This window comes from Myripristis murdjan, chromosome 22, assembly GCF_902150065.1.
Source record: "Myripristis murdjan chromosome 22, fMyrMur1.1, whole genome shotgun sequence".
In the NCBI taxonomy this organism is placed as follows: Eukaryota; Metazoa; Chordata; class Actinopteri; order Holocentriformes; family Holocentridae; genus Myripristis; species Myripristis murdjan.
The window spans coordinates 9,080,859-9,103,020 of NC_044001.1; the positions used below are offsets into that span (position 1 = coordinate 9,080,859).

A 22,162-nucleotide genomic window follows, 5' to 3' on the forward strand; every position below is an offset into this window, starting at 1 on the left:
CCAGCTTCTACCATCCTAGCCCTTACCACCTGGATTACATTTAACCAAGAAGGATAAAGGAAAATTATTTGCAAGTACCATTTAACCCACGCATGTATTTAAACCACCTTCACAACAGCTGAGATATCTGCAAAGTGAGCACTGAGCTCTGCCCGCGGCTCCGGTCCAAACGTCTGGTCGCCAGTTTTCTCATACATTTCCACAGCTTTGTCAGTCAGGCGTGACAGTGCTGCTGTGTGGGCCTCGACGTCAGCCTGGATGGCCCTGAGGCGCTCCAGCAGAGAGGCCTTCTCTTTCAGGCCCGGCTGCTGAGGCAGAATCATTCCCACCTCTTGTTCAACTGACTCCATCCACTGCTGCAGCTGGCCTTTACTTTCCTGGAAGCTGGTCCACTGGGCCACTGTCCACTCCAGACGGCTATGGGCAGAAATTTAATTGTTATTACCGATGGAGAAAAATAGCATACTTGATAGCTACTGACAAGGAGAATGATGACACTACCCCTTTTTGGATAGAATAGCAATTCCATTTCCATTATGATAGCCTACATAAAGTAACTGGTGACATCTAGTTCTTGGTTACTGTGTGTGTGGGCAGCCACAAATGTGTTACCTAGCAGTAAATGAAATATGAAAAAAAATATTTGGCTCCCATGATGCTTTTACTGACACAGTCTTCTGAGGTTGTGGAAAAATACACTTAAGATATGCAAAATTACCCAGTGCTGAGTTTAACTGGTCAGTGTTTTCCTACCTGTGGCAACTCATGGAGGTCATCAACATATTGGCCCAGGCATCCTTCAAGCTCTGTAGCTGTGAACAAATGGCCTCCTGTCCCTCCATACTGTTGTGCTTCAGGATCTGTTCTCCCTTCCCTACTGTCATGTTGAGCTTCACTTCACCCTCACCCTTCATCAGGAGGATATCCTACATGCAACAGAAAAATGGCCAAAGAGACCATGAGCCAAACTTATTTTGTGATCCAAAGGACAAGCTTTTAGGGGAACATTATCCACTGACCTGTACAAGACCAAGCCTTTTCTCTAGGGTCTCTTTATTGCCAACTGTGCTGTTCAGTGAAGCCAGACGCTCCTGCACTCCATTAAGCCAGGCCCAGGTAGTCTGCAGTGTCTCCTCAAAGGCCTGCTGCTCCTGCAGGATTAGCTGGCAGCTGTGCAACCTCTCTCTCACACGCCTGAGCAGGGCCTGATGCTGTGACTGCAGCTGGGCCGATACTCTTGTCTCACTGCCGTCACCTCGCCCACCCTCATTCAGTGCCTGGCCCTCTTGACACAGACGCTCAAATGAGTCCCTGCATGAAAGGAAGCAGACAGACTCAGTTGACAATGAGTGAAAGAGGACATAGTGAGGGTGCAGCATTTCTCAAAATTGTCTATTTTTTTCACTGAGTAAACACATAGAGATGAAACAGATTTAGCACCTCTCTTTGAGCACTTCCTGCTGGTATTCCTCCACTTGTTCAAGTGCCGCCTTCTCAGGGCCACGCTGTTTAGCTTCAGGTAAATCAGTGGTCATCCTCTTTTCCATGTGCTCTAACCACCACCTCAGTTTCTTAAGGCGTCCCTCAAACCTACCATGAAATGCCATAATATTGATTGTGTCATAATATAGATGCATGGGATTCATATCAACTTCTTCTGTAAAGCACTTTGCAAGGCTCTTACCCCTTCATGAGGGATGCACTGTCCTCCAGGATCTGCTGGTTCTGTCTGCACTGCTCCACAAAGCTGTCCCAGTCCTGCTGGATGGAGGAGAGGTGCTGCTGGACCTGGCCAGCACTGGCCTTGGGAAGGTGGAGGAGCAGCTTCTCCCCCTCCTCACAGACCTGAGTCAGGCGTACCTCACCCTCCTCCACACGCTCCAATGCCCCCTGACAGATAACAAGTTACACTGTAATTTTGACCTTTGATTTGTTTTTGTTTTGTTTTTTTAGTGATTAACACTTGTGATATTACTGAATAAGGAATTTAAGATGATTTTATAGTTCCACCTCTTGTTAACTGCTGTGAACAAGATGTATCATAAAAAATACATTTTACATCTTGTAATGACTTTGGGACTTCCAGCTGTTCCAGCTGACGTATTGGTTTTACCTTTAGTTTCTGCAGTTTTCGTTCTACAATGAGAGTATCTCCAGATCGGTCAGAGCATTCTTTCACAATCTCCCTCTGCTCCGAGAGCCACCGATGGAACTCCTGAATAAGGTCTGAAGAAAAAGGGAAAGAGGGAGAGAGAATGCTTATTTAAGGTATATTTAAACTGTATCAGTAACATTTATGGCACCTTGTTGAATCCAAGCATTTAAGAATAAAAACTATTGCGGCGGCAAAGGGGCCCTTCCTCATACTGGTGCGGTTTACCTAATAAATTGGCTGCTGAATGTAACTACACATTTTCTTTAGACCAGATTATCAGACTCCTCACCGTTGAACTGCTGCTGAAGGCAGTGCTGCAGTGATGCCAGGGTCCTGGCAGAGAGCTGGTTGACAGACTCGTAAGTCTTAATGAGGTCCGTCAGTGCTGAGCCCAAACTGGCCAGCTCCTCAGAGGGATATTTTCTGCACAGCGTGTTGAGGCTCTCCCTGGTGGATTCAATACTTCCCTGCTGATTTTGCAGCTCTTTTTGAAGGTCCTGCAAAAACATGTTAGACAAATTCAATATTCCATTATTCCAACTCCAATATTTTGTTACATTTTGGTTTACCGCATGTTTCTGAATTTTGTTACGCTGTTGATGAGCTATTCGCATTGTATTATGATTCATTAAATTTTGTTTGATCATGTCGCGTTTCATTGTGAGGGACATGCTGTGTAACTTTGCCATGTATCTTGATAAATTGAATTTCTTTTCATTCGGGTTCATTTTCCATTGTTGCGCATCACTGTGCTACACCACACTTCAATAATGTTGTTTTTCTTTTTGTCCAAAAAAAATGTTTGTTACATTGCAGTTTTATTTCCATGTGGCTTGGTATTTTTTATTTTATTTTATTGCATTTCACAGCATTTAGTCATATTGTGTTTCTGAGCAATTTTGCATTTTACGTGATTCATTTCATTCAGTCATGTTGCCTTTCATGATTTTCAACAGCCCACATGCATGACATACTGGCCCATAGGTGCGATTTTGTGAGTGTTTATCTCTGTGTTGGCCCTGTAATGAACTGCTGACCTCTTCAGGGTGTTTCCCTGTGTTCCACCCAATGCATGCTGGGATAGGCTTTAGCCCCCATGACCCTGAATAGGAAAAGTCAGGTATGGAAAAAGGATGGATGCATTGGTATGTCCATGTTTTGTTGCTTTATATATCTCATTGGTTTACATTTCCTTCCTTCACCTTTTTTGATGCACTTTGTTACTTTGCATTTAAGTTCAGTGTCTTGTGTGGGTTTGTCTAAAGCAGTGGTTTTCCATCCATTTCCACAGATTTAACTGCCATGCTTGTTTTCATTCTGGCCATCTAATTAGGATCTATTATATTTGTACTGTTTGTACTGTACTATTCATCTACAATGCCAGCTGAAAGCATTTACCTAATTAGTAGTATAGGGACAAAGAAAACTCAGAGTCCCGAGGGTCAGGATAGAAAACCACTATATAAAGTACACAAATGCACATCACATACCAAGACTCTGAATTAAGCATCAAGTTTTTTTTCTTTTTTTTTTTTTAAAGTATATCACTATTAACTGTCACTCATGCTGCACCTTCACTCTGCAGATGTCCTCAGGATCTGATCCAGTGGGAGAAGAAACCAGGGAATCCTCCATACTCTTCAGCCAAGCAGACATCTGAGAGATGTAGTCCTCTAGCTGTCTCTTCTGGGAGCTGAAGTCCCTGAGATTTCCCCTGGCCTGGTCGCAGAGTTTGTGAACAATACCGATCTTCTTTCGCAGGTCATTCTCCAGCACCTGACAAAAGTGGGGAAGACGTCTATCAGTCAGCCCATTCACTGAACTGATCTGGATAAAAGTATTTTTAATGCCTACATTATAAATGTACTCTCTGTTCTGAAATGAAAAATCACATTATGATCATATCAGTTACCTGTAATTTAGCAGGGGTCTCTTGACTTTGACTGCGCTGCTTCAGTTCTGCCACTTTTCTCTGCAGAGATTCCAGTTTATGCTCCTTCTCAGCCATTTCCGACTGTGGATATATCAAACCAGGAAATCATGTATAAGACCTCTGCTGGCGTGCTATCCCCCCAAAATCTTTGCTAAGCAGTGAGACACTGTGGTGTGGAGGATTGCGTGCAATAGTGTGAAGGATGCTATCTCATCTTTCTGTGTTATCAGGCAGTTTGATTTGGTATAGTCCCAAGGCATGCTTTTGGTCTCTGTGATCAGACCACAGGCAAATGTTATTTGAAAATAATCCCGTGTTTGATTTGAAGCTACAAGCAGAGTTTCAGCAGCAGGACCACACCTCAATAATGCATTCCTATAAATACCCACCAAACCTTCTGATACCATTTCACTCTTGTATTCTGCATCACATAAATAAGGCAAAACCTCACAGGTAAATTGTCATTCACAGGAAAATACACTGATGTTTCTTTGCATTACCTTAGTGTGATTGTGGAATCTTTCTGGTGCTATGTCTTATGCAGCAAGCACTATCTGTTGGGCGCTAAGGTAGAGTAAAAAAACAAACTATCACCAGACATCCGACCTCTCACCTGTATCAAAGACAGCCTGGCCGATGTCTTCTGGCTGTCATTTAGGTTGTTCAGGCTCTCAGTCAGTTCAATCACACAGCTGCTCGTCCAGCTCTCAATATCCTCGCTGATTTTACGCACATCATCCCACACTGCCAAGCACTGGCTCAGGCAGTCAATGTTGTCATCTATTTTCTCAGACACCTGAGGGGAGGATTAGATCACCACTTTCATTTTCTAATTTTTATCACCCATAGTATTTCTGTACATGAGACAAGTTCCCCATGCAACATTTGTCCGTACAAACTGTGAAACTCTACATTGCAAATATGTCTGTTGATGTTCAGACCAATCACTGTGCATTTATTGCATTTATTTTGATTCTTATTTTACATTTTGAATCAAACTTACATCAAGCCACTGATCAACCAGGGTGTCAGTATCCTTTTTCATCATTTGAGGATCACACTCTGGGATCTTCTTCAGCTCGCTAAGCAGCTGTTTTCCTTTGCTGGAAAATTGGTCCAGTTCACTTTGTTTACCAGCCATCTCTGCTTTCACTGCCTCATGCTACACATGACCAAGGGGGAAAAAAACATTAAATCACTGGAGCAATATGACAGCCAATATTATTAGAAAAAGTCCAGGACAGATTTTTTTTTTTTTTTTAGAGAAACTGCATTAGCAGTTGTGCAGTTTAATTAGTGGAAGATGAGAAGATCTAGATAACATAAATACACACTTGAAAAAGAATGGCAAGACATTAAGGATCAAACAATCATTAGATCTTCTTTCCGACCTTAGACAGTGATCTCTTGGTTTCTTCATGGTCCTTCAGAACAGAGCCAATCTCAACCAAGGATTCGGTGCTCTCAATGATGCCGCTGATGGAGGTTTTCAGGCTTTGGTATTCCCTCATAAGCTCCACAAGAACACTGCACTGCTCTTGTCTGTCAGGAAAGTAGCAATGCTTATCACCAATACCAGTGTAAATGCAGTAAGTATACAATAGCACAGTCCACAATTCCACAAAAGAGAAAAAAAACATAAAAGACATGCAAATAAGTTCTTTGACTGTAAAATAGCAATTTATGAGTGTGACTAAAGATCTTCAGAAATTTGTGTGCAATATTTTCTGTCTCTGTAACATGGAAAATCATTTTTAAAATCCTTTCATACCTATCTATGATGAGTCTCTTGGTGTCCTCCCATGTGGTCTCCAGGAGGCTGATTTCCCTCAGCACCTCCCCAGCCAGCTCTGCGTCTCTCTGGGCCAGCTGCTGGCCCTTGTCTCTCAGCCACTGCTCCTCATGCTGGTGTGACTGCAGCTCATCCTCCAGCTGATTAAAGAACCGCAGCCTGGCAATCAGAGGGATACAATGCTGCTGTTGCTCAGGTGCTCTCATATCCACTGATATCCACTTATGTACTCACATAGACACAGGCACACACACAAGCTCTGACCTCTCATTTTTATCATTTTTATCTTTCATCAGCCTTTAAGTACCGTCAGGATCCTGTTTTGTTGAAATCACTTAAATTTGGCATGTCTAAAAACAGGAAACTCTAACAGCCCACCAAACTTACCTCTGCTGTAGAGCATGCAGGCTTGGTTCTTTAATGCTTTGGTTGTCTGCTTTTTCTTCAATGTCCTCCACAGTTTTGAGGAGCCGCTCTTTTCGCTGTCTGAATGAGGTCCATAGAGCCCCCAGGGCCTCTGCTTCACTCTGCTTGGTTCCAAGCAGATTCCTTACTGCATCCAGCTCAGTACTGAGTGAATCAGCCAGCACGCGGCATGATGTACGAGACCCCTCATCGCTGCCAATGTGAAGATGGCTTTTGCAAAGACTGCTGTCCAAGCTGATGGCAAGAGTCTCAAGCTGGCTGATGTCTGGGACAATAGTGGCCAGCTCCTGCTGCAGCTCCTCTACCCTGCCACGGTCCCAGCTGCCAGCACTCTCCACAGTTTGTCTCAGACCCCGCAGGACCCCTGCTGCCACACTACGTGTCTGCAGAAAAGCCTCCAGCCTCTGTAGGCTCTCTAACTGGAGCTCAGCGATGTGCTGAGCCTCCAGGAAGGGCTGGAGACAGCTCTCCTGTCTACTTTGGAGAAGCTGCACGTCACCAGGCTCACAGCACCCACACAGCTTCTCTGTCTGATGCACCAAGCTCTGTCTCACACTGGCCTGCTGCTGCAAGGCTGCTAGGGTCTCCTGTCACAGACAAGCGATACAGGATCAAGTGTTATTCTTATGTAAGATACATCTCACCTGCAAACTAATTCTGATTCACACTCAGAGTGGCTGCTAAAAATATGCATGCAGGTATAAATGAAGAAAAAAATATATTAACTGTGGTTCTAACCTTTACTTGAGTGACAGCAGGTTGCAGTTTGGTGATGTTGATTTGAGAAGTTGAGTGTAGATTAGAAAGCATAGTCTCACTCCACTGGGAGAACTTCAGCAGGGCCTGATCAAACTGCTCCACCAGGGAGACATGGTCCTGAAGCTCACGAATTCTGGTAAACAGGACAGCAAGAGAGTGAGATACATTTCAGTCTGAACAAAACCAGTCAATAGTATTTGAAAACATTTTTTAGTATTTGTTTTAAGATGTAAGGTGATAAGTTACTTTTCAGTGAAACTACCTACCTACCAGTGAAACTAACTACCTTACCTTTGAGGGAGGGCTTCATTCTGAGCCTGCAGTCTCTTCTGCAGATTCTCCAACTCCTGTTTCAGCTCGCTCACTCTCTCCTCTGGTGCAGTGGGATACAACGACGTCCCCAGAGACACCAACCCAGCATGAGCAGGCTCAAGGGACTTCATGTCAGAGTGCAAGGCCTGTCGGGAAAACACACTTTGTCCTTGCATGTTTGTTTTCAACACAGCACTCAAAATATATTTTGAATTAACTTTAATATGAATTGTTTGTTTGTTAGCATGTTGCACCTGCAAATCCTGTAGTTCGCTGTGGAGTTTGGTTTTATCAGCTGACAGTCCATGACTCTCTGGTTTGGATGCAGACTCACTTCTCTCCAAGCAGGAAACAAAGTTTGAGCGATCCTTTTCAAACCTGAAGCAAAGAAATAGACACACCGATGACTGAGAAACTGAGAAAAGTCTGGATCAAAGTTAAAAAAAAGAGTAAAAGTATTGGTCATAAGAGAGTGGTTCAAGGTCATGATCAACACTTTGCATTTTTTGTTTGCAAATCTTGCATATATATATGTTCATAAGTTAGTGCAGTGTTTACAAAATGTCTTACTTTTGCCAAAGAGACAGCAGGTTCTCCAAAGTGCTTTGTTTGTCCTTTGCCTGCTGTACGTTTTGGTCATAGCTGGTTTGTAGCTCTGTCACTGTCCGCTCTGCTTGTTCCTTGTCACTGAGTCTGCGGGCACCAGCTGACAGGGACAGCAAGGTTGCCTTCAACCTCTCCAGAGACTGACACACATCCTGGGGAACAACAAGGCAAGACAGTCAGCCACATAGGATTACCTGCAAGCTAGATGACAGACATGGAGAAGAGCGGCTGGCACGGTTTTAGCTTTGTAGTTACTTCCAAATATTGTGAATAGGCATAATGTTTTTGAAAAGAGAATAGACCAGAAAAAAATGAACAATGACTACCATGTGATTTTGAAGAGCTTTGTAGGTCTCTGATGAGGAGGTGCAGGATTTCATGGGATGCTCCAGTTTTGTATGTAGTTCACCAAGTTTTCCTTGTACCTAGGAGTCACATGAGAGCCAAAACTAATTGTATGCCCACATATGCCCCAAATACTGCACTGAATATTGCCATGTCATTGTCATGCCACTAAATAAACAACTCTTCCAATTAGCCTATCTACCTCCTCCAGGATAGTGTTGAATCTCTGCTGATGTGAAGAGCTTTCCTCCAGCTGTCCATCAAGCTGCTGCACGCTCTCCTTCAGCTCCTCCCAGTATCTGCCGATCTGGGTCAGGCGAGCCTTGATGCGAGCTGCCTCCCCTGAAGACACAAACTGGGCCAGCGCTTGGGAATCCGCCTCCAGCTGAGACAGAACCTCAGCCCGCTCTTTAAGCTCTGCACCCACAGCCTGGACGTGCAGATAAGGGCATGGAATAGTAAGCAAAACTGAGAGGTGAGTCCTGTTCAACAGCGGTGATACAGCAGGCACCTTTTTAGGTGACGGAGAGGGGGAACACATTTGAATAAACCAGAGACTTATTAAAAAGATTCCTGGGAATAAAATAATCATACTCTGTGATTAAAGCAACAACGCTGATGAAAGTCATTAAGCACTATTGCCCATTAGAGTTCCCCCAACAATTGTCATGTGAATCATTACCCTACCATGAAAAATTGGTGCCAAAGCATTTCTCGTTCACAGTATATGGAACATTCTGTGTAACACTTTTAAAAATGACCTAGGGATTTTCATGCAGCCTTAATTGTTAGATGTTAGAAGGTTGCAGCTTTATAATATGCAGTACCTTCACTGTGTTGATCTGTTGCTGAAGAGGCAAAGTAGAACTTTTCAGGACATCCAGCTGTTTCTCCTTGTCAGATATCCACAGGGAAAAGGCCTCGAACCCACTTCCAAAACGATCCCACTGACTTTTCATTCCATCGAGAGTCTTGACACTGCAACACAGGACCAACACTCACTGTAAACTCATAACATCACACCAAAACTCTGAGAAGAATGAGTATACCCAATTGACTTTCAAATAACATGCACATTTCCATGCACTCATCATATTGTTTTATTACTGTACATTGTGGCAAACTCCACTGATCTGGCATCTAAGTAGACTAAACAATAAAAAGTATTTGCAAACACTATCTGACTCGAGATATCATGTAGCAGTAAGATAATCAAATCCACCATCTTACTCTTTCTTGAGCCCAGCCTCTACTTTGTCTACTTGCTCGCTGAGGGAGCGAGCTTGATGCAAGAGCAGGTTCTTGTTCTTTGGACCAAGCTGGATTTCTGTCGATCTCCTCAGCAGGGTGTTCATATGAGAGGCCTCTGCTTCACACTGCTTCAACAACACCTGTTAAGAAATGGAGAATGTAAGTAAAATGACCTCTTTCTCCTAAATAATCTCTCTCGTGAGCATGTCCTCAATGACCCCCAACCAAGACAAATGTTTCTTACTCTAGCCTGGTCCAGTTCAACTGCCAGGCTCTCTGGACTGCTGAAGTTGAGGTCCCTCTCCATTGTGGTGCGGGCCTTGCTGATAAACTCCTGCACTGCTGCCAGCTGGCTGTCAAACTCCTGCCAGGCTGCCAGTGTGACCTGATAATGACAGTAACCAATGAACCATTGAAGCAGATACAGACACTGACAGCTGGAGCATACACATAGCAACTCGTCTTCTAGGTTTATTTTCCAAAAAATAAAATGCATATGAATGTAGTGCTACATTTAACTTGGAAAACCCAGATGCAGTTTGTAACCATTTAAGATAACTTCCCTCCAACCTGTAGGGGTGAATATTTTAACAATGGCCAACATCATCACACTGAAAATGGGTACTGTGCTTAATGGAAAGGAAAAAAATCCACACAAAGAAGTTTTTAATTATTCAAGCCACGAATTTAAATTCAATTAATTATGAAATATTTTTCTTACTAGCATTGCCACAAATACTCTCCATATCATTGCATTAGACACTCATTAACATTGCTCACCTCAAGGCTTTGCTCCTGTGAATCCATATTCTGCTCCATTTTGCTGATCGTGTTCTCTAAACTCTGCAGATCCTGCTGCAGCGTCTCTCCCAAACCTTCCTCAGCCTGGAGCTGCTGGCCCCTGGTGATCAGCTGCTGGACGTCCTTCCTCTTCAGTTTCAGGCGTTTCAGCAGTTGCTGAGGATGACAAAACACATTCAAAATGTTAAGTGACAAACTCCAAAATCCCAAAATTTGGATTTAGATTATATGTATTTGTGTTTATATGATTTGGCAAAATAAAATAATGAATTCTTCATTAATTATTATATTTTTTCAAGAAATTACAGTTGCTCCCAAGAATTATTTTCATTATCAGTTAATATGCTGATTATTTTATCCATCAATCGATTAGTTTGGTCCCTAAAATGTCAGAAAATAGTGAAAAACGTTGATGTTGATGTACAAAGCGATATCGTCATATATTTCATTTGCGTCACAGAGGACTAAAGAAACCATAAAATATTCACATTTGAGAAGATGGAATCAGAGAATTTGTAAATTTTATTCTTAAAATTTTATTCTCAAAACAATTAATTGATTATGGAAACAGTCAATGTTCTATTCAATAGTTGGAAACTAATCGATTATTTGACCCACCATGGCAGCTCTGAAAGTAATAGAAAAAGATTCCAATTCATATCATCTCTTAAATTAATTATTGATGAGCTTCTACCTGGTGAATGAGGAGGAGTTGGTGGGCTTCTCTCACAGTCTGACAGTCCAGTATTCTGGTGACCTCAGCCTGGGTCTCTCTCTGCCCGTGAACCAGCTCATCCAAAGTGCTCCGTACCTCGTCCCTGAACTGCACACAGTCCCCCACAGCCAGCACCATCTTGTCAGCCTGCAAGGTAAAACAGGAGAAAACATTCCGCATTGATCATTTCGTTTGTACACAATGAAACATCACAAATAAAATACACTACTCACAAAAAGTTAGGGATATTCTGCTTTCGGGTGAAATTTCCGGATGAACCTAAAATGCATTATAACCTTTACAGGTGAACTTAATGTGACCTTCTGTAAACTTTTGAATGCTCATGTCCAACTGTTCAGTGTTTCAGTACTTTTTGCACAAGTTGCTGTTCTCTAACAAGGAGTTTAACGGCAAAATTCACATCAAGTGTTTGATGCTCCAGCTCATCGAGGTCCTATCATTAGGGAATGGCTGCTGGAGACTGGGGTACCTCAAATGGAGTGGCCTGCACTTTCTCAGACCTGAATCCCATAGAAAACCTATGGGATGAGCTGAGTCGCCGTGTAGAGGCTCGGAGCTCTGTACCCCAGAACCTCAATGCCCTGAGGGCCGCCCTTCAAGAAGAGTGGGATGCCATGCCTCAGCAGACAATAAGTCGACTTGTGAACATCATGAGACGTCGTTGTCAAGCTGTAATTGATGCTCAAGGGCACATGACAAGTTATTGACACTGACATTTTTTGTTGTGGTATATCCACCACTGTTGTTGACTTTTGTTTCAATAATGTGTTGGGAGATGAGGAAATCACCAGTGTATGCTTCTACTTAAATGCCCTACTTTCATGATATAATATCACTGTAGCGTGAACTTTTTTATATTTTCCATAAATTTCACCCAAAAGCCAAATATCCCTAACTTTTTGTGAGTAGTGTAGTGTGAATTGATGATATACAGTGACCCAGGTGATGGTGTGAGATATGCATGGTCTACTTTTGTGCAATGAAACACATTTCCTCTTAAGGCAGACAAGGGATCACATTGCAGTGCTCTATACCTTATCTGCTTCATTACAATTCTCTTGTGTTTTGACGTTTATTGATTGGCACTGACAGACTCCCATTACAGTAGATAGCCACTTTATTTTGACCAAAACATATAATGGATCCACACATCCAGTGTTAATAGATATCATGTACATCATGAGTGCTCTAACAGCTATGCATTCATGCATATGTGGAGCAGCTGAGTCAGAGGGAAGGTGAGTTCAGATAATTGTAATAACATATAACATAATTCTTGGTATATCTGGATGCGTTGTTTTTCTGCATGGAAGTAATATAGTTTCCCTGAGGGGGAAATGTCTACCTTGCACTTTAAAAAAAAATATCCTGCAAGCTTTACCTACCTCTAAGAGAGAAGCCAGGAGGCCCTTAAAATCAGTAGAGAGTTTGCTCAGCGCACTTCCTTGCCTCTGGGCATCGCCGTCAGCAGAGATCTCAATCAGAACAGCCATACGAGCCTTGAGCCAGCCAAGGTTCCCCTCCTGTAGTTCTGCATCATTCTTCAGCTCCTGAAGGTGACAATGGAGTGTGACAGAGTCCATACGGTCAAAAGACTCATCTGATGCAAAGTGCTTTTACAGCCTGACCCCCCACATTAGTGACACTGACATAAGCAGCACATCATAGAGGAGGACAAGAGGGAACTGTGAGTGGGTGACTGAGAGTGGAGTATGCTTACCATGATGGTAGACTTCACCTGGCCATATTTGCTGGGGTCATTAGCTCGGTTCCTCAGCACCCTCAGCTGGCTCTCTTTAGATATAAGCCAGCAAGAGAGCTCAGCGTACCTGTTACATGCAGTAAGGGGAAAATTGCACTTCTAATTAGATTGAAATAGATTTGTGGAAGGATAACCTAATTCAATTGTGGAGGTTAAATGTCATTATCAGATTAAGTAATGTGATTGCACTAAATTGGACTGCACCAAAATAGACCATGTTATTATTTAAAGGAGGTTATAATGTACCTTGAGTTGTACTCCTTCCATTTATCTGGGTGCTGCAATAGTTTCTGGTAGGTGCTCTCGATTTCCTCTTGGACGTCAGAGAAGGCTTTCCTAGCTGCATCCAGGGTCTGGTGGGCAGGGTCGTTCTCAGGCAGTTTTTGACAGAGTTCGTCCATTAGCTGCAGCCTTTTCTCACAGATGGACTGGGGACCCTTGTCTCTAAAGAAGGCCTAAAGAAAGATAACATAGTCAGTTTACCCTGAACATCATGCGTTTGATTCCCGTTTTACTTTCTATGTGGTTTGATGGAGGGATGGGCTCAGTTTTTTGTATATGCACATCAGCTAAATGTGTTGTAGGCATCTTTAGGCACACAGATAGATATATTTGGTTGATGTGGCAATAAATTATTGGACCTTGGGGGCAGAATGTTAACAGATGGAGAGACCAGACAAATGCTACTCAATCACAATCACATGCTACTGCTGGGAAGATCTATTTCTTTCATGTTGGAAGAACCTCCTTTTTTGAGTGAATCAAAAATGTCCCTTGTGTCCACATAGTGCTGACTTCGTTTTGAACTCTTTCACAGTCAATTAATCGATACATGAAAACCGGCCAGCCATTCTGCGCTCACCCTGTGCTCCTTGATGAGTCTCTCGCTCCCCATGCCAGCCAGGTGGCGGTTCTCCCTCATCACCTCGGTCTGGCACTCCTGCAGGGACAGCATCAGCTTGCTCCTCTCCACCTCCACTTTCAGGTGCAAGAGGTGAAAGGGGGCATCTGTCTGAATATCCTGGAAGGAGAGACATGCAAGCACTATGGGTCAGATTAAGAGCAATATGTGATTAATGAACTTTAAGCACATTTGTGCCTAACTGAGATAAGTGCACAGTTTTATTATGTTGTAGTAACTACATCATTATTGAATAGAACAACAGCTTATTTGCGGCAGCAAATTATGACATGTGACTTTGAGTGCTACATAAGTCCCATGTTGAGTTATTATAATATCATTAATGCATTATATTATTAAATTATGCATTATTTATAGTGTATAGTATAAGACATTTTTTAAGGGTTTACTAGGCAAAATCTACAGCATAGAAGTATGCCTTAGTCTTATCAGTCTAAAACACAATGTGAAGTGCAATAAAGAAGAATGTCCCATCCCCCTGCTTGAAATAACACTCACCCTCACTGACACTGGGAGCCCCTAGTGTGCAAAATTGCTTTGTGCAGTTTTAATAGTCGGTGGTGATGAAACCCACCTTCCAGTGTTTGTGCAGCTTCCTGACTGTTTCCTGCAGAGACTGCTGCTCCTGCTCAGGCAGAATGTCTGTCAGCTCATCACAAGCCTTGAGGAAAGTGTTCAAGACTCGTTGGTCCAGCTGACCAAAGAATTCCTGCAAAAACATCAAGTTGTCATTAAGTGCCACACTATCCACAAAACAGGTAATCTCTCATTTCCATGCATCAAACCCATCCTCTATTTTAAAGAATATTATAAATAAATTTTCCTGTTGTGCCAATTCCATACTGTTTCTATGCATTATCAGGTTATAAGAACAATAATAACAATTACGATGACATTCCACTGGCTTACAGAATTTGATCTCACTTGTTTAAAAAAAATATGCACAAATTAATGTTGACACTGGCACCCTAGAAAGGGCCAATACCAAGTGTGTCTATGTACCTCACCACCATACTTACAGCATACAAAACTGAACAGTGAAACCATAACGGTGACACTGCACACTGTCCTGTGCTGTACTGGTAAGTACATGGTACACTCCAGAAGTGGAAAAACAACCTAGTCCCAGACAAAGATGACCTATTTCCTTACTGTGTGTTTCTTGAGTAGCTCCTCCGGGTTGCCTCTCTCTGTCAGACAATTTTGCGCCATCTTGAGAACTTTCTCCAGCTCCACCCGAGACTCATCAAACCTCTTCATGAGGCTGCTGTTGGCCTCCACATGCCTCCTCCACTCTGTAGATTCTTTGATCATGGTCTAAACACACAGATCATTTTTTTTATGCAATTCAACTTTTTAATCACACAATATGTTTTATTCAAAATCTGCTTTGGATTTGTTAATAATAAGGGCCATGATGGAATGAAGTGCATGTTTTGTTATCATAACTTATTACAATCATATTATATAGAGATTAAATCATAGCCTATATGCAAAAGGTAAATATCATCACTATAATAATAGACAGTGGTTTTAAAGTTGAATGTTAACTCTTTGTCATTGTAAATTGTTTGGATGAATATAGGTGAAATGAAAGAAGACTGTGCACAAACATAACACTTCACACTTTACATTTACTGTAAAGCAGGCAGTGTAATGTACCTGTGAGGAGGCCTGCAGGTCTGCTACTCTCTTCTGAAGAAGAGTCATGTCCATGTGTTCGAGGGTCTTGCTGCTGTCCAGAATTTTCTGGATGCTCTGGTGATTCCTCTCTATCACTGTCAGACACTTCTTACAGCTATGTGTGAAGGTCACCAGCTCCTGCAGCATTGAAATGTTGGCTCTCTATTAATATCTCAAGGCTATGTCACGAAAGCATGATTCAGCTCAAAAATGACAAATGGAAAATGCTGGACACTCCATGCCATTTCACAAAAACAAGTGTATATGCACACATATACGCAATAATATGTGTAAATACATATGTGCACATGTAAACCATAAAAAGTCAGCTATCAATTACAAACAAAATGCACAAAATGTCACAAAATGCTGTATGTATTAAGAGGTGAAGTGATTTTGCCAGCCCCTCAAACGTCCTATTGAAACTCTCATCAAAGTCACCTGGCATTTCTGTTTAAAGTCTCTGGGACCCTCGGAGTCCCTGGTGCTGGTGATATGACTGGCCTTCTCCAGGGCCTGGTAGAAGCCTGTGATGTTCTTCTCCATTTCTTCCAGGGGAGGTAGGAGGGACTGGGACTCTCTCAGCAGAGGCAAGCATCTCTCTCTCACCTAAAAGATTGATAAATGCAACCGAGTGTGTACAATGTTTCTGCACACCTTTATTTCTGCTTTAAATATTCAAGAAGAAAGTCATGCTGAAGTACAGAAGCTTAGAAGGCAAGGTTAGTCAGTATTCTTAGTTTTAACTCCCTTGCAGCCATTATAAAGTGGACATTAATTCCACTCAACGTAAGATACACACACTAGAGTAAGACTGCTATGGTCTGTTGTTTTGCCAATATACTGCACTGGCAAACCGATATTGCCTTTCTTTCATTGGCATTGGTTTCTAAAGAGTTTGTATTCAGCAGTCTAAATGTTGTTGCAGAGGCTTTTCCTTTTTTTGTCAGTAATAATTTTCAAAGAAACAATGGTCACTTGGAAAAAAATGTGCATAAAAAGAGGCAAATTTAAAGCTACTTAATATCAAATATCAATACTGTAGCATTAGTATCACCTAGGAAAAACCCATATTGGACAAACATGGTCTGAGACACTGGATGATAGATCTGTTGAGATGGGCCCACCTTACTAAGTTGCTCTTTGATAGAGGCCATCACAGCTAACATCTGTGAGACCTCCTCCTGGGGGGTATCTTTGGTCAGTAGCTGTGCAGTGCGGCTGGCTGCCTTACATGCTGCTTCCATAGCTGGCACTTTGTGTTTGATTTCCTGCAGAAAATAGAGAGATATGAGGATTTTTCACATAGTTATTTCTGTGCAAAAAAAAAAAAAAAAAAAGGTGTGATGAAGCATAAAAGCAGAGCAACACTTGACTAAGTGTGATTAGTCCAACTGGTGAAAGAAAATGTCAGTGCAGCCACTTAAAATGCAGAGTAAAGTGAGGAAGGCCATTAACATGCGTCCTGTGTGATCTGATCACAAGTGGACAGCAATAAATACAGGTGTAAACAGCACCTAATCCGTCCTCCAATCGTCAGACTACAATCGGAGGTGGCCTCAGATGCTTCTGTCTGCATCACATTTGAAGAGTAAACAGACGTGTATCCCAGGACACATTGGACGACCGTCCTGTGGTCCTCTGTCTTAAGCTCTGGTACAGCCCAACATCCCCAACACCGGCCTGACCAGCACTTTTTGTCAGCTGATGGCCCAAATGCAAACCAAAGTGCGGGTCGGCTATAACCTTGTCTGTAATTTCTGACACACATCACAGCCACAACTGTGAAAGAGACCCTACGCATTTGCACATTCAGAAGTTCAAGTTAAACATCAGATTCAGGTTGATTTAGGCAATCCACCAGAGCAGAGAACCTAACACTCTCAAACCCACTGGAATAATGAAATAATCTGAGTCTAAATCAACGTGATCAGGTCGAGTCTGAGAGGGTTTTCCCACATAATTCATTTTAAGAATTAGCTTCAACTTTTTATTTTGTATTTTGAGCACAAAATGAAACAGAAGGCAAACTCACATCCCGATGCTCCTAATTCACTCAGTTAATTTTCCTCATCAGATTATTTTTCTCTATCTGGCACAACATGCATTTGCTGCCTCCACGCCTTTGCAATAATGGGAAAATATTTACCCAGAAAAGACTATTTTTCACATGCAATATAGCAGGTAAGGCGCATGAAAAGAAGCTGAAATGAGTAAGGATTCAAAAAACCCTAAGCATTTGGTCTTTGCAAATTGAAACGATGCATGATTAGGCTATTTGTAAATAGAGCAGGAAAGTGAGATCTGATCCTAAGTGGGCACTGTGGAGACAGATTACAATATCACAGCTGTCCACATCTGATTGGATCACCCAAGACGAATGTTAATGCCAGATGGAAACAGAGCCGAAGATGCAGAAAACAGGGTAACGTGAGTCCACAGCTATTAAGTTGCACAACTGCTTCGACAGGCTTTTTAAGTGCCTTCTGGGTGCATGCGGCGGGTACCTCAACATCTTGAGCAAATGCTCTGACGTTCAGGAAAGACACTTGGACAGGAGCAGTCATCTTCTCATTGGTTGCATCCATGAAGATTTTTAAAGTGTTAATTCCTTCTTGGTAGTCTTGCCTCAGCTTGTCTACCTCGTCCGCCCTTGCATACTGCCATCAAAACAGAGGAGCACAAAACACAATTATTTCACTCTTTTTTGCTACTTGAGCTGTCACTGTGATATAAAAGGTCATTACAGCTGAATCTATTTTGGATGTGTATTTGTTGTTCAAAAATGAGAGTTCATTTACATGTTTGACTTTGACAAACAGCTCCCTCCACCTCCCGTTGAGAAGCAGAAGCTGCTGCTTCAAATCTCGCGATACTGTTTCATCGCAAGTCTCGATGAGGAAGTTCCCAGCATCGTTCATGTCCATGTGCTGCTGGATCCAGTGGGATAGGTTCCGGAAAAATTCCTAGTGGAAGAAAGCAAAAGAGCGTAGGTGCTTAGAATTGTAATTATGACAGCTCATTTACTGTAGGGGTTTACATATCACAGCACAATACACATCTTATAGATATCAATTTGTTTGATAGAAATTTGACAGAAAATGAAAAGGCCACATCCTTCAACTTAGAAACAAGTTTACTGTAGAGCAAGCAAGTAAGGATAAATGAACAGGGGTCACACTCAGCAAGGGCAAATGCAACTTTTAATTTTTAATTGTGAACTATGTTACCAAAGGAACATTTGTCCATCTGCTAACTTCTATCACTGTTGGAGTGTGAAAATTCATACCAGCTAGGCTTTATTGTCCCTTTTCCACCAGAAAAAAACCTGGTGCTAGTTCGGAGCTGGTGCTAGAGCCGGTGCTTAACTGGTGCCAACGAAGAACCGGGTTGTTTTTCCACCGGTCAAGAGCAAAGTGGAGCCAATTCAGAGCCACGTCATGACGTCTTCGGAAAACGTGATGACGGGTGCGCGAGACGCTCGCTCAGAATCACAATAACCATCATGAATGAATGAATGAATGAATGAATGAATGATACTTAATTAATCCATTGCAGGAAATTACATTGTCACGGCAGCTTCATCACTTCAACACACATAAAACTGCACACTCATACAATCCAGTGGCTGCAGTGTCTCTGTCTCTGTCCGCCCGTCCTGTCCTGAAGCCGCTGAAACTGATCAGTGAGTCGGGGATGATGTTGGTGAGCCGCGTCTCAGTCAAGCACATAACGCTGCTTTCCCGATACAGTTTCTGGCCCTGGGTGGAGCAGGATCTGGATTTATTAGCGATGCAAATACTGCTTGTGTCTTTACAAGCCTACATTTCAATCCAGAGGCGAAAAACACAATTATTGCCGGCTACCTGTCGGATTCGCGATCGGAACGAATGACAGCGATGTTTAGTTATAAAACGGGTGCTTCTCATCCTTAAATGTAATTTGCTGAGCCGCGTTCCATGCCGTTGTAAAATCAGTATAACCCGCGGCTTCTCGGGGATTATTATTATATGACGCGGCCCACCAATGACGCGGTGGGCCGCGTCATCGGTTCTTTCTCTGGCTCCTGTTTAGCCCCTGCTCGGAGTCGGTGCTTGCCTAGCACCAGTTTGGAACCAGTTTGGCACCAGTTTGGCCCCAGCTCGGGCGATGGAAAACCAAAAAACTGGTGCTAAGTCAGGCACCGGCTCCGAACCAGCCCTGGTGGAAAAGGGGTATATGAGGACAAAGGGTGTGTCCTACACAGGTGTGTTCACTTTGGCTTCATTCAGACAGCCAGTAATTGTTCTACATCTGATTTTTTTTTTTCCTCAGATGTGACACAGATCTGTTTTTTTTTTTAATGCCAGTGTGAACAGCAAAATATCACAATGAATCTGACATGTTCAATTCTGTGTTGGGCCACTTTAATATGTAGTACTGCACCAAATTTGTATCTGATTCCTGCTGATATGACGGCTGTGTGAACACACAGAGCATGCTCACATCGCTCTCAGAGCATCATTATTCATTTACTGTCAGCAGTGGTGGACAAATAAAATATGGAGGATCGCAGCAACAACGACAGGCAGACAGGAGGTTGCAAATTTAACTGAGATATGGGAAGATGCTTCAATCATAGCTGTTTTTTTTTTCCAGCTTGTCCTCAGCCTGAACAGTTGACAAACTTCTGCCACCACACCACTGTTACTATACCACAGCAAACAATGCAAGAAATGAATGCCTGCACCACTATTTCATTAATTGTGATGGACTGTCATGTTGTTCAGCAGCATGCTTGTTGTACAGTAAATGTGTGCATGCTGAGTCATGGGAGAAATCTGTCCACAGTGATGTCACATACAAAGATGAATGTGAACAGTCAGGACAAAAAGATCCAATCTTAGAAAACAATCAGAATTGGGTCACTTTCAGCCACTGTTAACTTCAGTGTTCAACAGGCTCATTAGAACAATTACAATACTTTTCAGTGAACAAGTGACCACATTCTATTTTCCTCTTTTTTGTCCATTCATACCGCCATAGCTGATGCATCCAATACATCACACGCTAGAACAAACAAGTACGCATGGATTACCCTTTCTTGGTCTTGGAAACCAGACCCTGTAGATCTTCACAGTACAGTATACATTCATAACAGTGTTTTGCAGCACAAACACAGTGTTTCCCTTTGCTTTGCTTTGCTTTGCTTTTCTTTCTTTCTTTCTTTTTTACCTTTAGGGTTAAGGTTAAGGTTAGTAGGGTTAGTGAAATTTTTATTGTGCATGGAACACTTTTTCATACTTTATGTACAGCTGAATACTTTTATGTAACACTTAAGCAATTACAACATTCTTAAAGTTTCTTACAGTGTCCTAATTGTAATCATTCATTAATTCACTTACTCACCGAGGTCGGTCTTGTATAGCCATGCAGAGTATCTACCGTGTGATAGCCATGCTAAATCAAAGCCAGACTGACGGTGGTGATATGTCTGCAGCTTCTTGCTACGCGCTCCGGTGGGAGGGCTGGAACAGGTGTGTTTGGGACTAGTCGTGGCGACGTTAACAGGGGCAGAGGCTCGGCCTGCGGTGCGGTCGAGGCTGGGAGAGATACTCTCACGTTGGCTAGCAGCAGCCACAGAGCTACCTCCGCTCCCGGCCTCGCCACGTACACTTCGATTAAAATTATTTTGGCTTGGGGGGTCGAACGGTTGGGAAACCTCCGGTCTTCCATTTACAATTTTTGTTTGTTTGTTTGTTTGTTTGTTGTTATTTTTTCTCACCGTAACGGTCGGCAACACTCCCCTCTCTCCCCCGCTGTGTGGGTGGGTGGGTGGGTGTGTGTGTCAATGGTGTGAGCGCAGGTGTGTGTGTGTTGTGAGAGAGGAGCGAGGGGGGGAAGCCCCGCCCGTCGCAGAGGAGAGGAGAAATGCATTGTATGAATGTAACGAAACCATAGCAACGCATTAGACTCTGAGAGTTAGTTTTTATTTAATAAAAAGAACACGTGTTATCTGTCCTTTTGGTTAAAATAAAAATTAAATCATGGAATTAAAAAATGATCTACAGCTTGGATTTAAAAATCTACAACTTGAATTTCTCGGCGGGGGTGTCTGTTGTGGGGCGGGGAGGGGCATCCCCCCTAATAAACTGTAGGGGAAAGACTGAAATGCATGCTGTACATTACAGATACACTTTATCCTCATTAGTATTATTGATTCTACTTACACGTTTGGTGTTCTCTGACTGGTTGAGCATCTGCTCAGCATCCTCCAGCCAGGCCTGCAGAGCTGCCACCGTGCTGCTGTACTTCTCCCAGTTACAGATCACCTCCTCCAGCATACTGCGAACACTGCGGACCTCCACAGCCAGATTCTTCCACTGAGCTGTTGCATCACTGAGGAACTTACTCACCCCCTCCGCTTCATCAACTGCAAACAAAGCATGGGATGAGTTAGCCCATCTGGAATTCATCCTGAGCACATAGCTCAGTTAGGTGAGATCCAACTTTGTTATCAAGTAATGCATCAGCTAGCATTTGATGCTGTCTGCGAATCATTCAGTCTTAGGTTTGATCGAGTGCGCTGCGAAATGAAAAATGCCATGCTTCAAGAGCATTCCAAGCCCTGCAAAGATTATTATGATGTCATGCATGGTGTAGCACTGCTTACATTTGCAGTTTAAGCTGTTAGAAATAT

At 42.7% G+C, this 22,162-nt stretch overlaps 1 protein-coding gene across 1 annotated transcript in view; it reads right to left on the reverse strand.

Annotated features, from left to right (window-relative positions):
- Window positions 1-22,162, reverse strand: part of syne1b (spectrin repeat containing, nuclear envelope 1b) — a 98,512-nt gene that overhangs the window by 56,117 nt on the left and 20,233 nt on the right. Inside the window, exons 17-53 of the mRNA XM_030045127.1 lie at window positions 21,693-21,895; window positions 18,285-18,449; window positions 17,991-18,143; window positions 16,611-16,754; window positions 15,925-16,092; window positions 15,463-15,621; window positions 14,953-15,117; window positions 14,375-14,509; window positions 13,741-13,899; window positions 13,125-13,333; window positions 12,837-12,945; window positions 12,502-12,666; window positions 11,075-11,242; window positions 10,360-10,536; window positions 9,824-9,964; window positions 9,559-9,719; window positions 9,156-9,306; window positions 8,531-8,758; window positions 8,310-8,408; window positions 7,948-8,135; window positions 7,632-7,755; window positions 7,357-7,523; window positions 7,045-7,198; window positions 6,268-6,893; window positions 5,860-6,039; window positions 5,480-5,630; window positions 5,092-5,250; window positions 4,702-4,884; window positions 4,068-4,169; window positions 3,728-3,931; window positions 2,445-2,652; window positions 2,114-2,226; window positions 1,685-1,890; window positions 1,441-1,590; window positions 1,020-1,311; window positions 754-926; window positions 108-417 (exon numbers count right to left, since the gene is read on the reverse strand). Coding sequence (XP_029900987.1) covers window positions 108-417; window positions 754-926; window positions 1,020-1,311; window positions 1,441-1,590; window positions 1,685-1,890; window positions 2,114-2,226; window positions 2,445-2,652; window positions 3,728-3,931; window positions 4,068-4,169; window positions 4,702-4,884; window positions 5,092-5,250; window positions 5,480-5,630; window positions 5,860-6,039; window positions 6,268-6,893; window positions 7,045-7,198; window positions 7,357-7,523; window positions 7,632-7,755; window positions 7,948-8,135; window positions 8,310-8,408; window positions 8,531-8,758; window positions 9,156-9,306; window positions 9,559-9,719; window positions 9,824-9,964; window positions 10,360-10,536; window positions 11,075-11,242; window positions 12,502-12,666; window positions 12,837-12,945; window positions 13,125-13,333; window positions 13,741-13,899; window positions 14,375-14,509; window positions 14,953-15,117; window positions 15,463-15,621; window positions 15,925-16,092; window positions 16,611-16,754; window positions 17,991-18,143; window positions 18,285-18,449; window positions 21,693-21,895 — 6,749 coding nt within the window. The remainder of the gene's footprint in view (window positions 1-107; window positions 418-753; window positions 927-1,019; window positions 1,312-1,440; window positions 1,591-1,684; window positions 1,891-2,113; window positions 2,227-2,444; window positions 2,653-3,727; window positions 3,932-4,067; window positions 4,170-4,701; window positions 4,885-5,091; window positions 5,251-5,479; window positions 5,631-5,859; window positions 6,040-6,267; window positions 6,894-7,044; window positions 7,199-7,356; window positions 7,524-7,631; window positions 7,756-7,947; window positions 8,136-8,309; window positions 8,409-8,530; window positions 8,759-9,155; window positions 9,307-9,558; window positions 9,720-9,823; window positions 9,965-10,359; window positions 10,537-11,074; window positions 11,243-12,501; window positions 12,667-12,836; window positions 12,946-13,124; window positions 13,334-13,740; window positions 13,900-14,374; window positions 14,510-14,952; window positions 15,118-15,462; window positions 15,622-15,924; window positions 16,093-16,610; window positions 16,755-17,990; window positions 18,144-18,284; window positions 18,450-21,692; window positions 21,896-22,162) is intronic.